The following is a 21,045-nucleotide window of genomic DNA, read 5'->3' as shown; positions in this document are numbered from 1 at the left end:
AAAACAACAAATTCTTTTATTACATTCACCAACTGGATCTGAGAAAGAGTTGACTCTTTGGTCACGAAACAGCTTTCCAGTTCACACAGTCCCTGTCACTCAAACCCCTTACTTGTTTTATTCCCACGGCTCTTGGAAACTTTCGAGTTTGAGTTTGTGACCTCTGGTGATGGGCCAAATTTGTCAGCTGGTGTTCCAAGCCCTCCACGTCTAGGCCTGGTGACCTTCCCAAACCTATGTGTCTTTCCAGTTGGCACTCTGCCTCACAGAATTTTTCCTGATTCTGTCCCTCTGGCAGCTGGGAAAACGTTCCTACGAATGACAAGCTCTGCCAGGATGCACCTGGCTCGTCCTGAGCCATACCCCTCAACATCTAAGGTCCCTGGGGGAGCACTGCCTTCTGAAGCCCGCTGGGAAGCTCAGCATTTGCTGACTGGTCTCATGGCTCAAATCCCCAGGACATGCTAAGATCCTCAAGGGCATGGTCTCTGCTTCTGTCTGCCTCCAAGCTCCCTAAAACTAGAATGTTACCAGTAAATAGTCACTAAATAAGACACGATAACATGCTCAGTCTCTTTCCATGTTGACAGGTGTTCAGTCCACAGCTGCTTTGCCCCCAGGTAGGACCCGTCTTACATTTGGCCTCATCTACTAGACCTGGTGTGAGGTTTAGAGTCAGATCCTGGTTTGGTTCCCAGCTTCATTATTCACCCATCTGTCCGTTCATGGATATTGACTGAGTGTCCACCACATGCTGAACTGTGTGCCAGTAAACACTGGAGCCACAGCAGAGGTCAAACCCCTCCCCCCAGTGCTCTTCCTTCACAGGGTCTGCACCCTAATGGGAGGGGCAGACATGGCATATGCTCACCCTCAGTTATACGACCTCAGCCAAGTGATGTCATCTCTTGATCCCGTTTCATCTTCATTTCTCTTCGTAGGAGTCAGAATAACATAGAGAATTGAATAATTGAGAATTGCATGTGACAATGCCCAAAATGCCTGGCACCAGACAAGCACTGGTGCCTGGCACTCACACAATCTTTTCTTTTGGTTAGATGCCAACTAAGGGCACAATCTTTTCTTTTGGTCAAATGCCAACTAAGGGAGGCTGTGTGTGGGGGGTGGGGGCCAAAGGGCCTGAGCTGAAGGAATCTGATCCTGGCTGGTCTCTCTCCAGGTGAATGACGTTGGCCCTCACTCTCCATGTCATTAGAACAGGCACATTGGAGTCCAGGCTCCATAAAAATTCTATGCCTTTGACATTCTGTGACTAACAAGGAGAAGAAGATCAGCAGCCACGTGGATTGGCTGAATGAAGTGTGTGGCACTGTGGCAAGTGAGAGGTGGTCATCGAAGGACGGAGATGTAGGTCTTGTACTAGAAATTGGGGGACCCTTTCCCATCTGACATTTTATTGTGATAATTTTCAAATATGCAGCAGAATTTGAAGGATTTGAAAATGAGCTCCTACCTACCTAGATCACATGATAAATTTATCAATCTATCATCCCTTTATTCATCCATCAACCCATCATATTTTTAATTAATATTTGATTTGTGTACCATAAAACTCACCCATTTTCAGGTCCAGTTGGATGGATTTGGGTGATTGTGTGCAGCTATATAATCACCACCACAGTCAAGATGTAAAATAGTTTCTTTGCCCTCAAGATTTCTGGTGCATTTCAGAGTTGATGCCCTCCTCCCTCTCCTGCACTCCGCTTCCAGGAACTGCTTTGTGAATCTCCTTGATTTGTTCAGGTGAAGTCATGACACACCTGGAGAGAAGGCAGCAAAGAAAGAGGTGATGGCCAACTGATGGTCTCTCCTACAGCAGGTCACACAAGGCAAATTGTCCACGAGTTGCTTTTCTGATGGCCATGTAGTGCATGTTCATTCGTCAACAGGCAATAATACCATGCTCTGTCCTAAATGAAGATCTTGTGGCTGTGAGGTCACTGGACTTAGAATACAGTGTCATGGTTATTCCTGGTGAATCCTGGGAGAAGGCAGATGACGCCTTGAAACAACTGTATCTTCTCCCAATGTTTTGACTGCTCCCAGATGACCATCCTTCTTTTTTACCCACCAACAGCCTATGAGAACCTACTTCCCACATCAGTGACTCAACACCCACCTTCTTCTGCACCTCCAGGTAAGACTGTTCCTCTTTATAATATGTCTTCTGAACAACTTTGTTCATTCAACAATGAATGGGTGAATGAATATATGTCACTAAGGATTCATAATGTCACTGGGGTTATAGATAGCAATAAACAGAGCTGATCCTCAAGTAAGTTAAGTCCATGGGAGGAGGGAGGAAGAAACTGTTACCAAAAAGTGTGGTGAATACTCTAATGGGGAAGCACAGAATGCCATGGGATCCCAGAAGAGGGTCTCCATCCAGATCCAAGGGTTCTTGGCAGGACTTGAAGGATGAGGGGGCAATGGGATTATGTCAAGCAGGGAAGAAACCAGATAGACTCCCTATGAGCTGCAGGGTTGGAGACATTAACATGTTTTCCAAATTAGAACTTAGGGCTGGCCGATAACCATACAGAATTAGTGAACAGTGAGTTGGCTCTTTGAGATGGTTTTCTGCTGTGATCAGCGATGAGCAATATTTTAGGACATTCAGCCCTGAGTTAGCTTTTTTTTTTTTTCTTTTACAAATTAGGTCTAGTCTGAGGTCAGATAAGGTAGGAGTAAAACATTGGACTCCTGAGTCTCTTAATCTAGCTGTACAGTCAAAAGATTAAAAAAGGGGGGCACCTGGGTGGCTCAGTCGGTTAAGCATCTGACTTCTGCTCGTGTCATGATCTCGCGGTTCATGAGTTCAAGCTGTGCTGACAGCTCAGAGACTGGAGCCTGCTTCAGATTCTGTGTCTTCTTCTCTCTCTGCTCCTTGCCTGTTTGTACTCTGTCTCTGTCTCTCAAAAATAAATAAACATTTAAAAAAAGAAGAAAAAGAAAAAAGATTCAGGAAGGAGAGAGAGGAGCCATTATCACTCTTCAGGGTTTGAGCATCCCTGGTAGAATAGTGCCCAGCAGGTGCCATAGCTCCTGGCTGTTGGCCATGGCTTTGAGGGCGTGGTGATTACCAAAGGCGCCATTGTTGGCTCTGTGAGTTCAATCACATGAATTCACACTCCACATCTTTCTTTTCTGTGTTTTTTATAAATTTACATTTTTTATATATCTGCCCAAGCTTTCTTCTTTACATCCTTTTTTTTTATTGAGGTATAATTAACATATCACATTGTATTAGTTTCAGGTCTACGACATAATGATTCCATATTTGTATATGTTGCAAAATGGTCACCACAAAAAGTAACTTATCTTAACAGATAAGCAAGTGTGTAAATTATCTATTGCCATGTAAAACCATCCCAAAACACAATGGTTTAAAATGACGATCATTTATCATTGCTCATGAGTCTGAGGGTCACCTGGGCAGCTCTGCCAATCTAAGATAGGCTTGGCTGGTCTTGGCTGACTCGGCTGGGCTTGCTCATGCATCTGTGACTATCCAGCAAGTCAGGTGAAGACTTCCTGGCCTAGGATGGCCTCCCTCACATGTCTTATAGTTCCATAGCTGTTATCGGAGGTAACGGAGGCAATGAGGTCATGTGTCTTTCGTCACCCACAGCCTAGCTCAAGCTTATTCGCATGATTACCTCAGTGTTCCCAGGGAGTACACTGAAGCCTCTCATGCCTCTTGAGGCCTCAGTTTCACATGAGTGCACCATTACTTCTGCCATATTCTACTGGGCAACGCAAGTCCCAGGCCACCAACTTAGAACCTCTTGGGCAGAGCTGCAATGTCACATTGTAAAGAGTGGGGAGATCAGGAAGAGAAGAACTGTGGTCATTTTGGTAAATACTCTACCACAGGCAAGCGGCCTTAAATAGAGTGTGGATAAGGGAGACGTTATAGGCTTCTCAAAGCAGACACACGTGGAGAATGGCATGGGATCTCACACGACAGCGTGAAGAGTGTGAATAACAAAGTCATAGAAAGTAAGAAAAGTTAGGTTGGGCATCAGATAGTCTAGTCATCAAAAGGCAGAGCGAGTGGCCATCACCCCTTGACCCCTGGTTCTTCCCCAGGAGGCTGGGCCCCCGTGCGGCTGGTAGGTGGCCACGGGAGGTGTGCAGGCCGCGTGGAACTCTTCTACCGGGGAGTCTGGGGGACCGTGTGTGATGACCTCTGGGATCTGTCAGAAGCAAACATCATCTGCAGGCAGCTGGGGTGTGGCTGGGCCATTTCAGCCCCAGGTGAGGCCCACTTTGGGGAAGGATCTGGGAAAATCCTCCTTGACAATGTGCGCTGCAGGGGGGATGAACAGCACCTGGAGGAGTGCTCCCACATCGGCTGGCTTTCCCACAACTGTGGGCACGGAGAAGATGCCGGCGTGATCTGTTCAGGTAAACCCCTGCTCCCCTCCCTGGCAGAGCCCAGCCTTGGCTCTTTCCAAGACAGTACTTTTCAAAAGACAACGTAAATGTAGCTATTGAGAAAGAACCAATACGTTATTTGCTTACAGCAGATATCTTAACCCTTCACACTTACAGATGCTGAATATTCTATGGCCACACCACCAGGTAAGGAAGGCGATATTTACATGTGCAGTTTACCCAAACTTTGGGGAAGAGGTTCTGCTGGAAGTTGGGTATGTCATTCTCCAGGCCAGTGGAGTGACTGGAACACACGGAGTCACCTGACTGTCTGGTGGGAGAAATGGATAGTACCTTAGAAATCATCTGATCCAGCCTCGCTTTCTACTTCTTCCCCATTTTACACAGAGGCAGCAGATTTTAAATTTCCCAGACCTCTGCATAGCACTTTCAGGTTGTCAGCTCTGGGGGTTGCAAGGTAATGGCAATGAGATATGGGTGGCTAGGGTAGGGGGTGGTGAAAACATAAGAGGTGGGGAAGGACACTTCCTGCCCAGGGGCAGATGGCTGGTGGGCTGAACCTGGCCACAGTCAAGGTGACCCAATTCTATCCCCACCCTCTCCCTGCCTCTGCCTTTTCCCTGGTGCCCCCAGAGCTGCCTTTGCCATTGGTTTTCCTGCATGCTCTGAGCGCCAGCACCCAGAGTTTTCCATGCTAGTGCCATCTCTCCTTCTCAATCTCCCACATTCCCTGATGCCCTGCCCTCAGCTTTGGGTCGGACAATGGGTCATAAGTAAGGCTAAGTGGAAAAGCTCTGATAAAGCTTCAGGCACATTGCCTCCTGGGTTGTCTAGCAGGTGGGAATGCATTGGTCCCAGGAAAGGGTCTCCGGGGGACACGAAGGAGGATCTGCAGCATCCTTAGGTGCTGACTCACCAGGTCAAAAGAAGGGATGAATCAGTGCCTCTTCCTATTCTTACCTCGAAGTGCCCTTGGGTCACTGGAGTTGTCTACGAGTGCCAGAATTTCATGTCCTTAGTTTTCTTAATCCCTGAATTTTAAGATATCTCATTTGTGTGTCTGACAAGAGGATAATTTATCAAAGTCTGGGAAGGATCTAGATCAGTGCTTCTTCCATCTCCTACATATTAACATCCCCAGCATGCTCTGGCCTTTGCCCCCAGAGATGACTTAGCAGTTCTAGGAGGGACCCCACACTGTATTTGTTATGAGCTGCTTCAGAGTATCATGTGCAGATGGGATGGGAACCTCAGCACCAGCTGATGAGCCACATGTCCTTTGTGTGTTTGACAGATCACCCATTGGCCCTCACAGCAGGAAAAATGATGGCAGGTGAGACTTTGGTGTCCTTGGCTGCTCTGACCGCCATCTTCCAGCTCAAGCCCTGAAGTGATTCTCCAAGGAAATGGAGCAAAAATACTACTGCCCTATCTGGCTCATCCCTCGGAACTCATGTTCTGAATAAAGTGTCCAATAATGAAGGCTGATAAATTTACAGTTCCAGTTCCATTTCTGTGTAGTCAAAGAAGGCAGTCCAAATAATCAAGTAATGCCAGCCTGTGTGGTCTCCACCATGGCCATTACATGTGAAGGACATTGCAGCTCTTAACACAGCAACGTTGCCAGGGCGCTACCCAAGAGCATCATTTCAGAGAGCTGCCTCCATAATGGCCTTGTTCTTCTTCCCCACCTTTTCCTTTCTCTGACAATCTCTGTCTTCCTTGTTTGTCCTTTCTCTTTCATCTTCCATTTCCACCCACCCCCCCTTTCTTGTTGCCTGTATCTTGGGATTCCAGAAGCTTCACTAAACTTTTCTTAGCACAACTTGGAGATAAAGGACTAAAATAATACTGATGCCTGGAGGGCCTGGCTGGTCCTTCTATGGAAGAGACACGGGTAGATGACCAGAGCCAATCAAGTGTAGGTCCAGTTCTCACACAGCCAGATAATCTGATGGAGAATGCCACTGTCATAGGTGTTATCTTTAATTTTGTGCCAAGTATTGGACAGATGGATAGACAGACAGACAAGCAGATGGGAAAACAAATGGACAGGTTGTGAACAGGCAGACACAGAATGATGTCAATGTTGGAGGGGTGGATGACTCAGGGAAAGTTCTCACTACCGAGTGGATTTCTAATAGCGTAATTTTAATAAATTATAACAGATGACAGATGGAACACTGACATCTTCATACACATACAGGCTCCATGTAGGCTCAGCTTTAATTGGGAAAATGAAGCTGCTTACTCATTACTACTGGTGGCCTGACAAAAATCAAAGCCACAGAACCCACCACTAGGGACTAACCAGAGGGAAAGATTCTGACTGATATTGGGTAACTGCTCTGCCCCGTAAGACCATGTCAGTGGTAGAATTCTCAAAAAAAGAGAGAGATGTTTCAAAACTCTGACACTTTCATGCCCTAATTTCCTAAGTTTCCAAGAGTTTTTAGACTGGTTTATGTGTCTGATATGTCCTAAGACAATACCCACAACGTAATGACCCACGAGACCTTTTTTTGTGGAAAAAAAAAATGAAAGGAAAATAAAGCGTAAATCACAAAATGAGTGAACTGAACAATGAAAAAGACTGAAATTCTAAAATACCTTTCTGCTTTTAGAAAAATCTCAGTGTGGCAGCATTATCGCTAATTCATCTGGAGCGATTAGGAATCCCCCACGGAATGAAATGCATGACAACATAACCTGTGTGTGGGAAATCAAGGCAAAGGCATCTGATCATATACTGCTGGCATTTCCGTATCTTAAGTAAGTCACAAGTACATTATTTAAGTACATGTGCAGTTTAAAGTTCCAAGCATTTTCCCATGCTTGATTCTCATAAGCAAAAGAGTCCTTCACACCCTTTTGAATTTTGAATTTTGAAATAATTGTAGACATATAGGAAGTCACAAAAACAATACATAGAGTCCCGCATACACATCACTCAGCTTCCCCCAATGGTGGCTTTTATATAACTGTAGGACAATGTCAAATCAGGAAGTAATACAGTACTGTTGGCTGGGCCACATATCTTATTCTGCTCTCAACATTTCCTACATCTACATGTGGGTGGGTGTGTGTGTGTGCGCACACACGTGTGTGAGAGAAGGAGAGAGAGAGTGAGAGGGTGGGAGGGAGAGAGAGAGAGGGAATGTATGTTTCAGTGTCTGGTTAAAGATGCAGATTCCAGGGAAACACCCCCCCCAACAGACCTAATAAATTAAGAAATTTCAGGTTTTAATATTGTAAGTAGTCAAGTCTGATGTCGTTCGCAAGTGAGTGTCTTATGGAAATTAATTCCCAGGAACAAGTTGAATTATTTATTACTTTTGAATTTTGCTTAATCAAAAGATGACTTAGGTGCACCTGGGTGACTCAGTCGGTGAAGTGTCTGACTTTTGATTTCAGCTCAGGTCATGATGTCATAGTCCATGAGTTTAAGCCCTCGTCAGGCTCTGCACTGACAGCACAGAGCCTACTTGGGATTCTCTCTCTCTGCCTCTCCCCTGCTTGTGCTCTCTCTCTCTCTCTCAATAAATAAGTAAACTTAAAAAAAAAAGATGACTGGGGCGCCTGGGTGGCTCAGTCGGTTAAGCGTCTGACTTCGGCTGAGGTCATGATCTCGCGGTTTGTGCATTCGAGCCCCGCGTCGGGCTCTGTGCTGACAGCTCAGAGCCTGGAGCCTGCTTCGGATTCTGTGCCTCCCTCTCTCTCTGCCCCTCCTCTGCTCACGCTCTGTCTCTCCCTGTCTCAAAAATAAGTAAAACATTAAAAAAAACTTTTTTTAAAAAAAAATATGACTTAGAGGGCACCACTCATCAGGCCAAGGCATGGAAATGGTCTTCTGACTCTAACACCAGGGCATCTGGACAAAACCCCACAACGTAGAACAAGAGCTGACAGATCGTATGACTTGCACAAAGCAAGCTGGGCAGACCTCTGGGCAGGTCTCCTGTAAAGTTTGTAAATAAGTTATTTGCCACCTGAAGCCATGTCCCACAGGCAGGCCGTTGCTTGGCCCGGCCTTGGCCCTGGGCTTCCAGGCACCCACAGTCCCAGGCATCAGCAGGTATCCATCTGTTGTCTCGGCCTCCTCTTCCCTCTTCCAGGGAAAATCCCATCCCCTTAAGAAAAGGTGGGATAAAAAGAATCCAAACTATGTTTAAATGACTGACAGGCTTTTAATCTGCCCCAGCTTCGATGTCTTGAAAGAAAGGGTCTGCCTCATGGCTACCTCCAAGATCCGCTAATGGGGAGGCCAAGAGGCAGCCATTTGTCTTTGCTTCCCTAGCCTCGACTGCACCAATGAATATTTTGAAATCCTGGACGGCCCTCCATCCTCGGCAAAGTCCCTGGGGAAGACCTGCTCTGGTTCCTACCTCACCTACGCGTCCTCCTCCAGCTCATTGACCCTAGTGTACTTCCGAGGCTTCAACAACATAGGGAAAAACTTCATTGCTTATTATTATTCTGCAGCCAAAGGTATGAATGGTGGTTAGGAGCAGGAACTTTGGAGCGAGAGCTGGACGGCCCGCCTCGAGGCTAGTTAGAACCAGCTGCTTACTCTCAAATGCTGGACAAGAGACCTGACCTCTCTGTGCCTCAATCCATTCCCCCAATAATGGGAATAAGAGAAGCTTACCTCCTAGGCTTGTTGTGGGGCTTACCTGAAACGACACAAGTAAAAGCCCTTAGCACAGTGATGGCGCATCATAAGTGCTGAATACTTGGCAACTTCACCATGGATCTGGTTTCCCATAAACACCTCATTGCAGTCAGCCCATTAGGAAGCCATTTCTGGAGTTACTCTGAATCTAGTATTAGGTGGGTGGTTTCAAACTTACACCTTTAAAAGAAGGTGTGGTCTCAGCCTAGGAGGGGCTTGGGTACAACCTAGAAGTTCAAGACGAGCACATGATGCAATGAGAGGACAAGTAGAATATACTAAATGAAGGCAAAGAAATAGAATAGACTAGAATAGACTAAACTGACACCCACACACGCATCTCAGCAAAAAAAAAAAAACATTAGAAAAGAGAGAGAGAGAGAGAGAGAGAGAGACGCAGGCTGTACCCATGAGGGAAACATAGGAGGAAACAGCCTTACGTTTGTCTTTAAGGCTGGCCAAGCTGTGAGTCGAGAAATAGGGAGGGGGCACAGCAGGTGAGGGAGCCGTATGAGCACAGAGATGGGGTGTAGAGGACGTGCAGCCAGAAGGCAGACAGAAGCTAAGCCAAGGTTGGTTTCTGATGAAACCCAGGTTCTCAAGGTTTGGTAAGCACAACGAAGGTGATCAAAATAGCAACGAACATTTACCGAACGCCTATTTCATGCCAGGCAACACTATAAGCGCTTTATATGCATTCCCTCCTTATCCTCACACGAACCCATGGTTCTTCCCTTTTTATGGATGAGGAAACTGAGGCATAAGAGGTTCAGTAATTGTCCTGAGGTCACCCACGGATGGGTCCTGCACTATTTACCACTAAGAGAAAAAAGGCTGCCTCACGGACCTCATGTGCAGTTCTAGCGTCCGCCCTGGTCCACCAGTCAGTCTGAACTACAGTTCAGACCAGTATCCCACTCTGTCAGCAGGAGCTGGGGAGGCTCAGTAGCAAGCTTGGGAAATATGCCATGAAACAGAGAGGAGATGCTCTGTGTCACAAAGTGGATCAGAGAAAGTCACTGTCACTGTGATTGAACAGTTACTGATGAGGTTTCTCTATCATTGCAGAGGCGGTTTCCCGGACCCCACATCTAATCAGTGAGTCACGTTTACTATTGTCACTTTACCTTCATTCTTCCTTCGTGTGTCTGCCTCTGTCCCCACTGCTGGTGCTTTTATTTGCATAGTTTGATCTCTCTCTTACGTTTCTGAACTTCCTGTATCCGTCCAGCTAGCCGAGACATTCTGTCTGCACACATCTTGCACAAGTTTGATGCTCATTCACTGTGGAACCAAGTGACACATACCAACAGTTGGGTCTCTGTAAATTGGTAACCGTCAATTTGATTTCTCAATTCCTTGCTTTTATCAAAGACATTGAGACGCACCTAATCAAGCATTCCCCATTTAGGGAAAGTTAACAAAACAGCAGCACATGGAAGAAATGCCTTTTTCCCTGGAAGGACACCCTGCATGTTCACATTTTGGCACAGAATGGCACAACTTAAGTGTTGTTATATTTCCAGCAGCTGAGAAGAGGAGGACGATATCATTTCAGCTGGATCCCACACATCTGAGGAATAGCAAGATCACGTGTAAACAGAGTTTGATTGGGGGGGGGGGGGGGGCACTCATTATAAAGATGCCAGGGAGAAAGAGTCAACCAGAATCTTGGTGTTTAAGGGAGGTGGCCATCTTGACTTACCCACATCCTCCCTTTTTACCTGAAGGGTGTCATCTTGTATTCACAGCAATCCCAATGACAACACCCAAGACAGTGACAGCAAGACCAGGTAAGCCCTGGAATGCGTTCATTCATTTACCAAGAATTCTTTGTTCTTGGCACCTGCATTTGTACCTACTTCATGGACAGGAACTAAAACTGCTGCAAGTAGTTCCTCTATCTGCAAAGGGGCCAGTTGACCCTATGCAGATTTGGGGGGGGGGCATCCAAAACTCTTGGGATTCTTTGGCTTTAGCATCCCAGGGTGAGGCAAGTGCTTTTTTTTTTCTTCAGTGTTTTTTGAGACATCAAAGCCTGAGCACCTTACAAGTGCCTTCTAGCGGGGTCCTATCTTGTCTTTATTTGGCCAGTCCTGCTCATAGTTGCCCTATCTCTGCATCACTAACCTCCTTTTTCAAAATGAGTGGGCATCAGAGCCATTCCAGAGGCAGTGAGATGGAATAGCAGAGAAAAAGAGTGAACTTTGGCATCAGGAGAGTTGACTTCTCCAACTTTCAGTTTCCTTATGGATAAAACTGCTATATGGGGATTCTTCTGCTTACCTCCTGAGTTATTGTACAGGCGAAGATGAACAAACACACACACGCATACAAACGCACTTCACAAAACCACAAATCACTGAATATTATTTATATTGTTTTTCTGCATTTAGCTAAAACAGATTGGCACAAACCTCTGGCCCAAGAGATGCTCGACTAATAAATGTTTTAGGCTAAATGTTACCTTTAACAATCTTGATTATGTATTAACCTCCAACGAGGAGGTTAACTAGTTGACTGACTGTTTCATCAAGTTGTCCATCCCTAATAGTGGTGTCAGGGTGGAGAGCTCAGCCAGCTCATCGGCAATGTGCTGTGTCCCAGAGGGCAATGCTCACCAAATCTCTGTCTGCAGGGGACTGGCCAGACCTGAGGCTGGTTGGTGGCTCAGGTCGGTGCTCAGGACGCGTGGAGGTCCTCCACCAGGAGGCCTGGGGCACCGTGTGTGATGACCTCTGGGACCTCAATGAAGCCGAGGTCGTGTGCCGACAGCTGGGGTGTGGACGGGCCATGTCCGCCCTTGGGAAAGCCCACTTTGGTCCGGGCTCTGGAGACATCTTCCTGGACAACCTTCAGTGCTCCGGGGTGGAGCGCTCCCTGGGTCAGTGTGCCCACTCGGGCTGGTCGGAGCACAACTGTGGCCACCACGAAGACGCCAGTGTCATCTGCTCAGGTAGCCCCTCCTCTTTCAGACGCCATTGCCAGCCCCACCATGCTTTAAGACCACCCTGCTGGAATTCAGAGCAGGCCAGAGACAGGGACAGGGGTCTCAACCAGGTGGCATTCGGTTTTTGTTTTATCTCTTCTAACTCGGTCAAAAATATAAGATTTTAACTGCTGACCTTCCAGAATAAAACCTTCTGATTTTCTAATTTGGTAGTAAGAATCACCAAAGGTAGGTGTGCTTTGCTGAGTACTGACAAGTGCAAAGAACATATTTAATTATGGGAATTTTTTTAAGTTTATTTATTTAGTTTGAGAGAGAGAGAGGGCGAGCATGAGCAAGGGAGGGTCAGAGACAGAGACAGAGAGAGAGACAGACCTGATGCAGGGCTCGAACTCATGAACCATGAGATCACAACCTAAACAGAAATCAAGAGTCAGATGCTTAACCAACTGAACCACCCAGGTGCCCCTTTAAATACAGGAGTGGGAATTTTTAAGGAGTTTATCTAAAGGTCTTTCATTCAGAGGCAGTGAGGAGATGTCAAGCTGGACAGACTTGAGTCTGGATCCCAGAGCCGGTGCTGACATTCAGACTGGCATTTGGGCAACACTTAAGCTCTCAGGGCCTCAGTTTCTCCCTCTGTAAAATTGGAGACCAATTGCTGTCTTGCGGGACTGCTGAAATGATTCGAGCTGTCTTTGTAAAGCACGTGCAGATACCTGCCAAAGGGACTGCGCGTTGGCTCATTTGTACTACCACCTTCCCCACTCAACACACCAAGGGAATCGGTGAATTAAAGTGGCTCATTTTAATCGCCTTATGACATTACAATTTTTTTAAATACTTTGGCTTTAGTTGTGTGCAAAACACTAGTAGGGAGTGAGGACGTCACCTCTGGAACGTCTATCGATAACCCTTTCTGACAATGAGATGTCTTTCACGAAACTAAGAACTGTAATACCTGGTATGATTTGAAAGATCAGGAACTTGTTACTTGGAGTTGCTCATGTGAGGAGAGGCTCTGTCGGATGTCAGTACCTGCTCCCTGTGACTTTCATGTGAGGTGATACTTAAAAGCTTTGTCTGTTTGTTGGTGCGTTCATCTGTCCATCTGTTTGCTTCTTGGCGTCCTGTGATGCCTGGCATGCCTGACCTAGTTGCAACCCCATGGGCCGTATGTTTTTCCTGTTTCCATGTTCTGGAAGATTATTGCCTATCTGAGTTTCCCCCCATGACTCCCCAAAGTCACATTCATCTGCCACAAAATCAGCAGTTCAAGTGATACCCCCCTGGTGGTTTCCTTGCCATGCAGGAGCAAGCCGAGAGAGAGAGAGAGAGAGAGAGAGAGAGAGAGAGAAAGAGAGAGAGATGCTCTCTGTTATGGCCTCAGATGAATCCTTCCCCTATCAGATCAATAAACATTTGCAAGGATGTAATTAAAACCTTTGTTTTCAATAGTGGAAGGCAGGATTTTTGAAAAATACTGACATATGTATTCTTTATATAAACAGATGCTGAAGAATCACTTATTAATAGTCCAGGTAGGTGACACTTTTTCTTGACAGGACTCAAATATCTGCTGTTCCTGATTTTTTTTCTTGGGCTATTTATTGTCTCCCAGCTCTAAGTTCATTCTGTCTAAACTGCAGAGGTTTTCACACCTTTGGAATTATTATTTATGACTTTTTTACACGTGGTAATGGCTGTATGTGTGTGCGCGCATGTGTGTATGTGTGTGAGTCCATACTTTTTAGACACATGCATGAGGGAAACAGCATTTCAGGGTCTGTTGACATAACTATATGCTTTTCCCTCTGGCTCAAAGGCTTTTCCTCACCTCTTCCCTGGCCCACTCCCTCTCACTGTTTTTGTTTTTTGTTTTTTAATTTTTTTTATTTAAATTCAATTTAGTTAACATACAGTGTAGTCTTGGTTTCAGGAATAGAACCTAGTGATTCATCACTTACCTGTGACACTCAGTGCTCATCCCAGCAGGTGCCCTCCTTAATGCCCATCACCCATCTAGCCCCTCCCGCACCCACCACCCCACCAGCAACCCTCAGTTTGTTCTCTGTATTCAAAAGTCTCTTATGGTTTACCTTCCTCTCTGTTTTTATCTTATTTTTCCTTCCTTCTCATATGTTCATCTGTTGTGTTTCTCAAATTCCACATCTGAGTGAAATCATATGATATCTGTCTTTCTCTGACTGACTTATTTTACTTAGCATAATATACTCTAGTCCCATCTTGCAAATGGCAAATTTCATTCTTTGTCGTCGCCAAGTAGTGTTCCATTGTATATATATACACCACATCTTCTTTGTCCATTCGTCAGTCAATGAACATTTGAGCTCTCTCCATAATTTGGCTACTATTGATAATGCTGCTATAAACATCGGGGTGCATCTGCCACTTCAAATCAGCATTAGGGTAGGCTAAAATAAACAACTCAGGAAACAACAGGTGTTGGGGAGGATGTGGAGAAAGGGTAACCCTTTGGCACTGTTGGTGGAAACGCAAACTGGTGCAGCCACTCTGGAAAACAGTACGGGGTTTCCTCAAAAAATTAAAAATAGAACTACTCTACAACCCAGCAATTGCATTACTAAGTATTTATCCTTCTCAGCATTTTAAGAGGATTCCTTCCAGGTGCCCCATTTGGTCTGTTCATAACATAGCACCTGTTCCCTTTTATTGTAGGGTGGAATAAGGCATGGTCCTAGTGTCTGCATGTGATTGAAGGACTTTAGGCTCCCTGAGGGCAGGAACCATATCTCTTGGTTTTATAGCTGCAGCATCAGTGCCTAACAGGAAAGGCAATCAATAAATACCTTTCAAATGAAATTAAACTGGCTGAAGACCACACCCCTTGCAGCTCAGGAACACATGAGAAACGTGAGGACAGGTCCCAGGGCTCAAGACCGGGCATGTCCCTCTGCAACCCCATAGTCCTGCCAGCCTCAGAGGCCCGGTGCCGGTGAACCTCAGGTGGGTCATGTGGAGACCACACTCACCAGATCTCTCTCTGCAGGGGACTGGCCAGACCTGAGGCTGGTGGGTGGCTCAGGTCGGTGCTCAGGACGCGTGGAGGTCCTCCACCAGGAGGCCTGGGGCACCGTGTGTGACGACCTTTGGGATCTCAACGAAGCTGAGGTTGTGTGCCGACAGCTGGGGTGTGGATGGGCTGCGTCCGCCCTTGGGAAGGCCCACTTTGGCCCCGGCTCTGGAGACATCTTCCTGGACAATGTACAGTGCTCTGGGATGGAGCGCTCCCTGGGTCAGTGCGCCCACTTGGGCTGGTCGGAGCACAACTGTGGCCACCACGAGGATGCCGGTGTCATCTGCTCAGGTAGCCTCTGCCGTCTAGGGCAATAATTTCTAATGTTGTTCTCGAAGACATTTTGAAACTACACATCCCAGATGGAATTTTCATCCATCCACCCATTCACTCATTCTTGCATGAAATAATCCTTGAGCGTCTGCTCTGCACCAAGCCCTGGGCTCACACACACACTTCAGCAGCACCTGGAAGTCCAGAATGTTCACGTACCCCAGCACCACCCGGGGCATTACAATGCAGAGTCCAGGGCCCCGCCCCCAGAGATCACAATGAACTAGTTTGGGAAAGGGGGCTGGAATCTGCATTTTCTCAAGTCATCCAGGTGATTCAGCATAAGAGGGGCCATGAGTAATCCAGCCCTGCCTGCCGTGGGGCATAGGTAACTCAGCTGCTGTGTCCCACGTCCCTCGGTCAGGGATCTTGCCAGAGAAGGGCTGTGTCCTGTGCCCAGATAGTCCTGTGTCTCCCCTTCAGTCCCCATCTGTACCCTCTCCCCTCTATCTCCCACCCACCTCCTCCATGCTTTGGATTCACTGAAGTAAGCAACCTATTACCTTTCTTTATGCATTCAGGTGCGGAAGAACTGCCTCCTCCCACCCCTCCAGGTATGTCCGTATCTTTTTCTAGTCTAGACAACTTTCTAATAATATTAATAATATCCAATTTACTTATAAATGCTAAGAACCAGGCCCTGTTCTGAGTCCATCATATGTATAACTTGTTTCATCCTCCCGGTAACCCCTTGAGGCAAGTACTTTTCCAGGTAGGTAAACTGAAACATAGAAAGTTAGCAACGTACCCAAGGCTACCCACATCGTCAGTGTTCTTGGCCACCAGTCTCATTTACCACATCATTTCACTGGCCCTGGCTACACAAAGACAGGTTAAAATGAGCACAAAGATGGGGAGACATTTTGCTCAGATTATGGCTAATCCTGCAAAAAGGAATTTTATATTATATTTTACAGAAGAGACATTTGAGGCACAGAAAGGTTGAGTAACGTTCCTGAGATCATTCAGCAAGTTAATGGTGGAACCGAGTACTGACACTGGTCAGTCTGACCACAAAGTACACGCTCTTGGAAATCTTACGGCTTTTGCCTGTTTTCAAAGATTTTGTAATGTAATGATTGAGTGATATTCATCTGTAATAAAAAGATTAGCAAAAACAGACCAACACATGCAATGTAAATTATGAAATGACACTGGAGATAAATGAAAAGGCATTTTGTTTCATTGCAATAGACATTTCTGAGCACTTGCACAGCAGCAGGGCATGATGCTAGGGTTTCTGTATGAATTAATTTATTTAATCCTTGCAGCTAAGGATTAAGGAGAACCAAAGCCTGCCCAAGATAACTCGATTTGAAAGAAGCAGAGGGGCACCTGGGTGGCTCAGTCCATTAAGCATCAGACTCTTGGTTTCAGCTCAGGTCATGATCTCATAGTTCATGGGACTGAGCCCTACATCAGGCTCCACACTGACAGTGCAGAGCTTGCTTGGGATTCTCTCTCTTTCTCTCTATCAAAATAAATAAACTTAAATAAAAAGAAAGAAAGAAAGTAGCCGAACTGGACTTTACAGACCCCATCTCTTGCCCTTTGAATGAAACTGCCTGCCCCCGCACAGCCTCAGAGACCTTACACAAGTCATGAGGTATTGTCAGAAGCATCCTTCTTGGACACTTCCTTGGAGGAGACCTTGATGTGTTCTGAGTGTCTCGGGGTGGGGGGCAGACCAGCTTTATGTGTTGGGGTCACAAGTGAGGGGGAAGGGCCATCCAAAGTTAAAAGGCCATTATGGATGGGGTTAAGGGCAGCGGATGTTTAAATGAAGGCCTACCTGTAGTTGTCTCTTTTTCCGTAACTCAGGTAAACTGAAGATTACACAGATGATGGGGAAACGAGGAAGACCGTGTTGACTGACAGGAACCATTCTGGCTATCTGTTGCTACTCCACAGACATAATGGTTTAACACAATGACTATTCAGTGACACGTCATGTTGTTGTGGGTCAGGAATTCGGGCACTGGGCAGATGGGAGACTCTTCTGCTCCACATAGCACTGAGCAGGGTCATTCGGTGCTGTTCACCTAGAGACTGGTCTGGAGAGTCAAGGGCAGCTGCACTCACATGCTTGGTGCTTGGTGGAGACAGCTGGAAAGGTGGGCTCAGCCAGGGCCCCCTTCCTCCTCAGGCAGTCTTGGGGCCTCTTCACACAGTCTCTGCAGCAGCGTAGTCAGACTTCTTATAAGGTGGCTCAGGGTGCCATGAGCAAGCCTCTGTTCCCAGAGATAAATGGAAGCTTCCAGTCTCTTAATGCACAGTGTCACCTCTGCCATATTCTGTTGGGCAAAACAGAGGCCACCAGGGTCAGGTGAGGAGACCTAGATCCCACTTTGTGACAGGAGGCAGGTCCAAGGATGCATGGCCTTCTTTAATCTGCCACAGGATGGTAGAAATATTCACTCCGCACCGTCAGCCCTTTCTCAGTCTGCACTAAGTACATTGACATTTCAGAGAAAACCCTTTACATTTCACTAGCTTATAGATGAAACTCAGTATTTTCCCCCTGAAAGTCATCATCCTCTCCCTTTTTTTTTCCTTCTAGGTCTTTCCACAGCTTCTCAGGATCATATAACAGGTAGTCACTTGTTTTAAATTGAAATGGTAACCCCATGCCAAGAGAGCCATCACAGCAGATGCTAAGCAGTGTGCCTAGGATGTGGCACAGACAGGCTGGAACAGCATGGGCGAGGGGCTGCTTGTCCACTACCCACGCCAGTCTTGTCATGGCCCCAGCCATGAGAACACCGGGGGAGTCAGGACCTCAGTCAATGGAGCCTCTCAGTCCTCACCATGGCCTTGCCAAAGGGCATTCATTAATACTGCTAAGGCCTGAAATACTGACTTTTTAACCAAAGGGGCAGGCTGTAAAGGGAGTGGATCTGCCCAGGTCAGAGTAGGTAGGTGGGAGGGTGACGAGAAACTAGAAGGAAATGTGGTTCGCCCATCCAGGGGTACCCAGCCTGCTTTCTGGGTACAGTCCTGTAGGGGGCACCCATGACAGGCACCAACTTACCTGTAGAGGTTTCAGGAAATCCAGTCCCATGTCTGTCTGACCCAGCCCGGTTGTTCTAACTACAACCAACCAACAGCAGAGTGATGAGAAAAAGTAGTGCCCCCCATGTACATCCACTCTGCCTCTCTCCCCGCAAGCAAGAATCCTTCTGCCATAGAAGAGGAAGGAGATAGTGAACAGACCTGAAAAATACAATATTTTCTTCATCAGATGGTAAGGGGAGAGGAAAAGACAGGGAACTCCCATATATTAATACTTTTCCCTTTAGAATGAGATTGAATGGACTCTCCTTCCCCGGTGACATTTAGGCTAAAGATCTGTTCAGACAGCCTGGGTGTGTCCACCCAGGTGGACTGCTGCCTGACTCAACCAGACCACTGGGTGTGAGTGGGTCATTACCGGGGTCACACAAATGGGCAGATGCTGACATCCTCTTTCCTGTTGCTTCAGGAGGAACTAGCTCTTGCGGAGGGGTCATGTCTAGTGTCTCTGGCTCATTTTCCAGTCCGCTGTATCCAGAAAGCTACCCAACAGACATCCAGTGCGTTTGGGAGATTCATGTGGATAAAAAATTCCGCATAGAACTCATGATTCCAACTCTGAAGTAAGAAAACAAACTTTTTTTTTTTTAATTTTTTTTTCAACGTTTATTTTTTGGGGGACACACAGAGACAGAGCATGAACGGGGGAGGGGCAGAGAGAGAGGGAGACACAGAATCAGAAACAGGCTCCAGGCTCCGAGCCATCAGCCCAGAGCCTGACGCGGGGCTCGAACTCACAGACCGCGAGATCGTGACCTGGCTGAAGTCGGACGCTTAACCGACTGCGCCACCCAGGCGCCCCAGAAAACAAACTTTTAAGAGAAGATTCTCCCTAAATACGAATATTGGTTTGTGACATCAGAATAAAGATATTTCATTTAGACCGAAACATTTGGTGGGGGGGGGGGGGAGGCAGAAGAATGCAAAATTCTTCCCAATTTAAGGGTCAAGTTAATTTTGTGATAAAAACTAGAGTTACTTCCAGTTTAAAAAATTCAATAAGTGATTTATTTACATATTTAACTCAACCTTATTATGATAGTTCTTCTTTTGATTTTGTTTTCTAAAGGTGCCACCCAATTCCTCCTTATCAGCTTTGCCTTTGTTCTACCATGGGTACCAATACCTATCTTCTTAGACTTCCTTTTTCCTTTATCTAAATTTTCAGCAAGCAGTAAGAGGCTTTCCATACACACATTGACCCACCTGCTCTAGCCCCAGGCCCGGCATCTTCTCAATGTTGCCACCAAGTGAAAGGAGGCAGTGAAGGCATGGCCACATCTCTGACACGTAGGGAATATATTTCTCTGATTCACTTTTTTATCTCCATTTTTTTATCTCCATGGCATGAAATAATAGCTGACATTTTTTTAGCGTTGGCTGTGTGTCCAGGCTCTATACAATGTACTTGGTATGCTTTGTCATATTCCAGCATCACTGCAGCCCTAAGATATATACCCTTCTCCTCTCCATTAGAGATGAGGAACCTGAGGCTCAGAGAGGTTAACTAACTTGCCTGAGGCTAACTGGCAAGGTCTGTCTGATGTCAAAGCTCCAGCTTTTCTCTGGCATGTGGTTCTATGGACAGAGTCTGTGCAAAGACCTTCTTGTAGTATGTGACAGACATCATGCTGAGAACCCAGCAACACTAGGAGATGCTATGAAAATCCACCTGTAGCACACACTGCTCGGCCCATGGAGTCAGGCATGCCCTATGCCAAAGAATGTTCTAGAAACATGTTTTCTTTGTTGACTGAAACCCTAAGGACACAGAGAGCAGTCAATGAAGTGAGAACCTTGAACCCACACCTCCAAAGTCTATCCTGTTGTAGGTCATCTATGCCTTCAAAATCACACAGTTCCTTCAAAATCCCCACCCTCACACACATCCCTTGTGAGAGATCGCCAAAGTGCAGATACTCTCTATATGCTGACCTTTCTATTTTCCAATCAACTTTTCTCGGAGCCCCTGGGTAGCTGAGTCGGTTAAGCATCCGACTTCGGCTCAGGTCATGAGTTTTTGTGAGTTCGAGCCCTGGGTCGAGCTCTGTGCTGACAGCTCGGAGCCTGGAGCCTGCTTCAGATTCTGTATCTTCCTCTCTCTCTGCCCTCCCCGCCTCTCAAAAATAAATAAACATTAAAAAAATAAAATTAAATAAAATTAACTTTTTTCTCCCCAAGATTTGAGGTATGAAAAATGTCATGAAATATGGAGGTAGGAAAATCTGGCTGTAATGTTTACAGGCTGATCATCAGGGTGATTGGCCTGGTAAGAATTTATCTGTAGTGCACACTAGTCTTTCTAATGTTTCATGTAGACGGTGACTGGTGATTACTAAGTTGTAGCCATAAGCCTCCCACAATCTTCAGACAAAATAAGACTTCTGTAGTAAGGCATCTGTAGAAGTTAACTGATATTTTATATATCAACATGCAGTTTAAAGTAAATCCAAATATTTAATCCCATGATTGCCATACTTTTTAAGCTTTTAGATCTAGGAAGTTTTAATCTGCCACTAACCCTCTACTTCGATCCCC

At 46.2% G+C, this 21,045-nt stretch overlaps 1 protein-coding gene across 1 annotated transcript in view; it reads left to right on the top strand.

The window, feature by feature from the left end:
* Positions 1-21,045, top strand: part of LOC115527698 (deleted in malignant brain tumors 1 protein-like) — a 72,489-nt gene that overhangs the window by 14,435 nt on the left and 37,009 nt on the right. Inside the window, 8 exon segments of the mRNA XM_032595302.1 lie at positions 3,537-3,600; positions 4,079-4,431; positions 4,579-4,608; positions 5,717-5,804; positions 8,720-8,910; positions 11,733-12,050; positions 15,076-15,393; positions 18,986-19,070. Coding sequence (XP_032451193.1) covers positions 3,537-3,600; positions 4,079-4,431; positions 4,579-4,608; positions 5,717-5,804; positions 8,720-8,910; positions 11,733-12,050; positions 15,076-15,393; positions 18,986-19,070 — 1,447 coding nt within the window.

Source organism: Lynx canadensis, chromosome D2 (genome assembly GCF_007474595.2).
Source record: "Lynx canadensis isolate LIC74 chromosome D2, mLynCan4.pri.v2, whole genome shotgun sequence".
NCBI classification, from domain to species: Eukaryota; Metazoa; Chordata; class Mammalia; order Carnivora; family Felidae; genus Lynx; species Lynx canadensis.
Note: the sequence above shows the minus strand (reverse complement) of the source record. Positions and strands in the feature narration are given on the sequence as shown.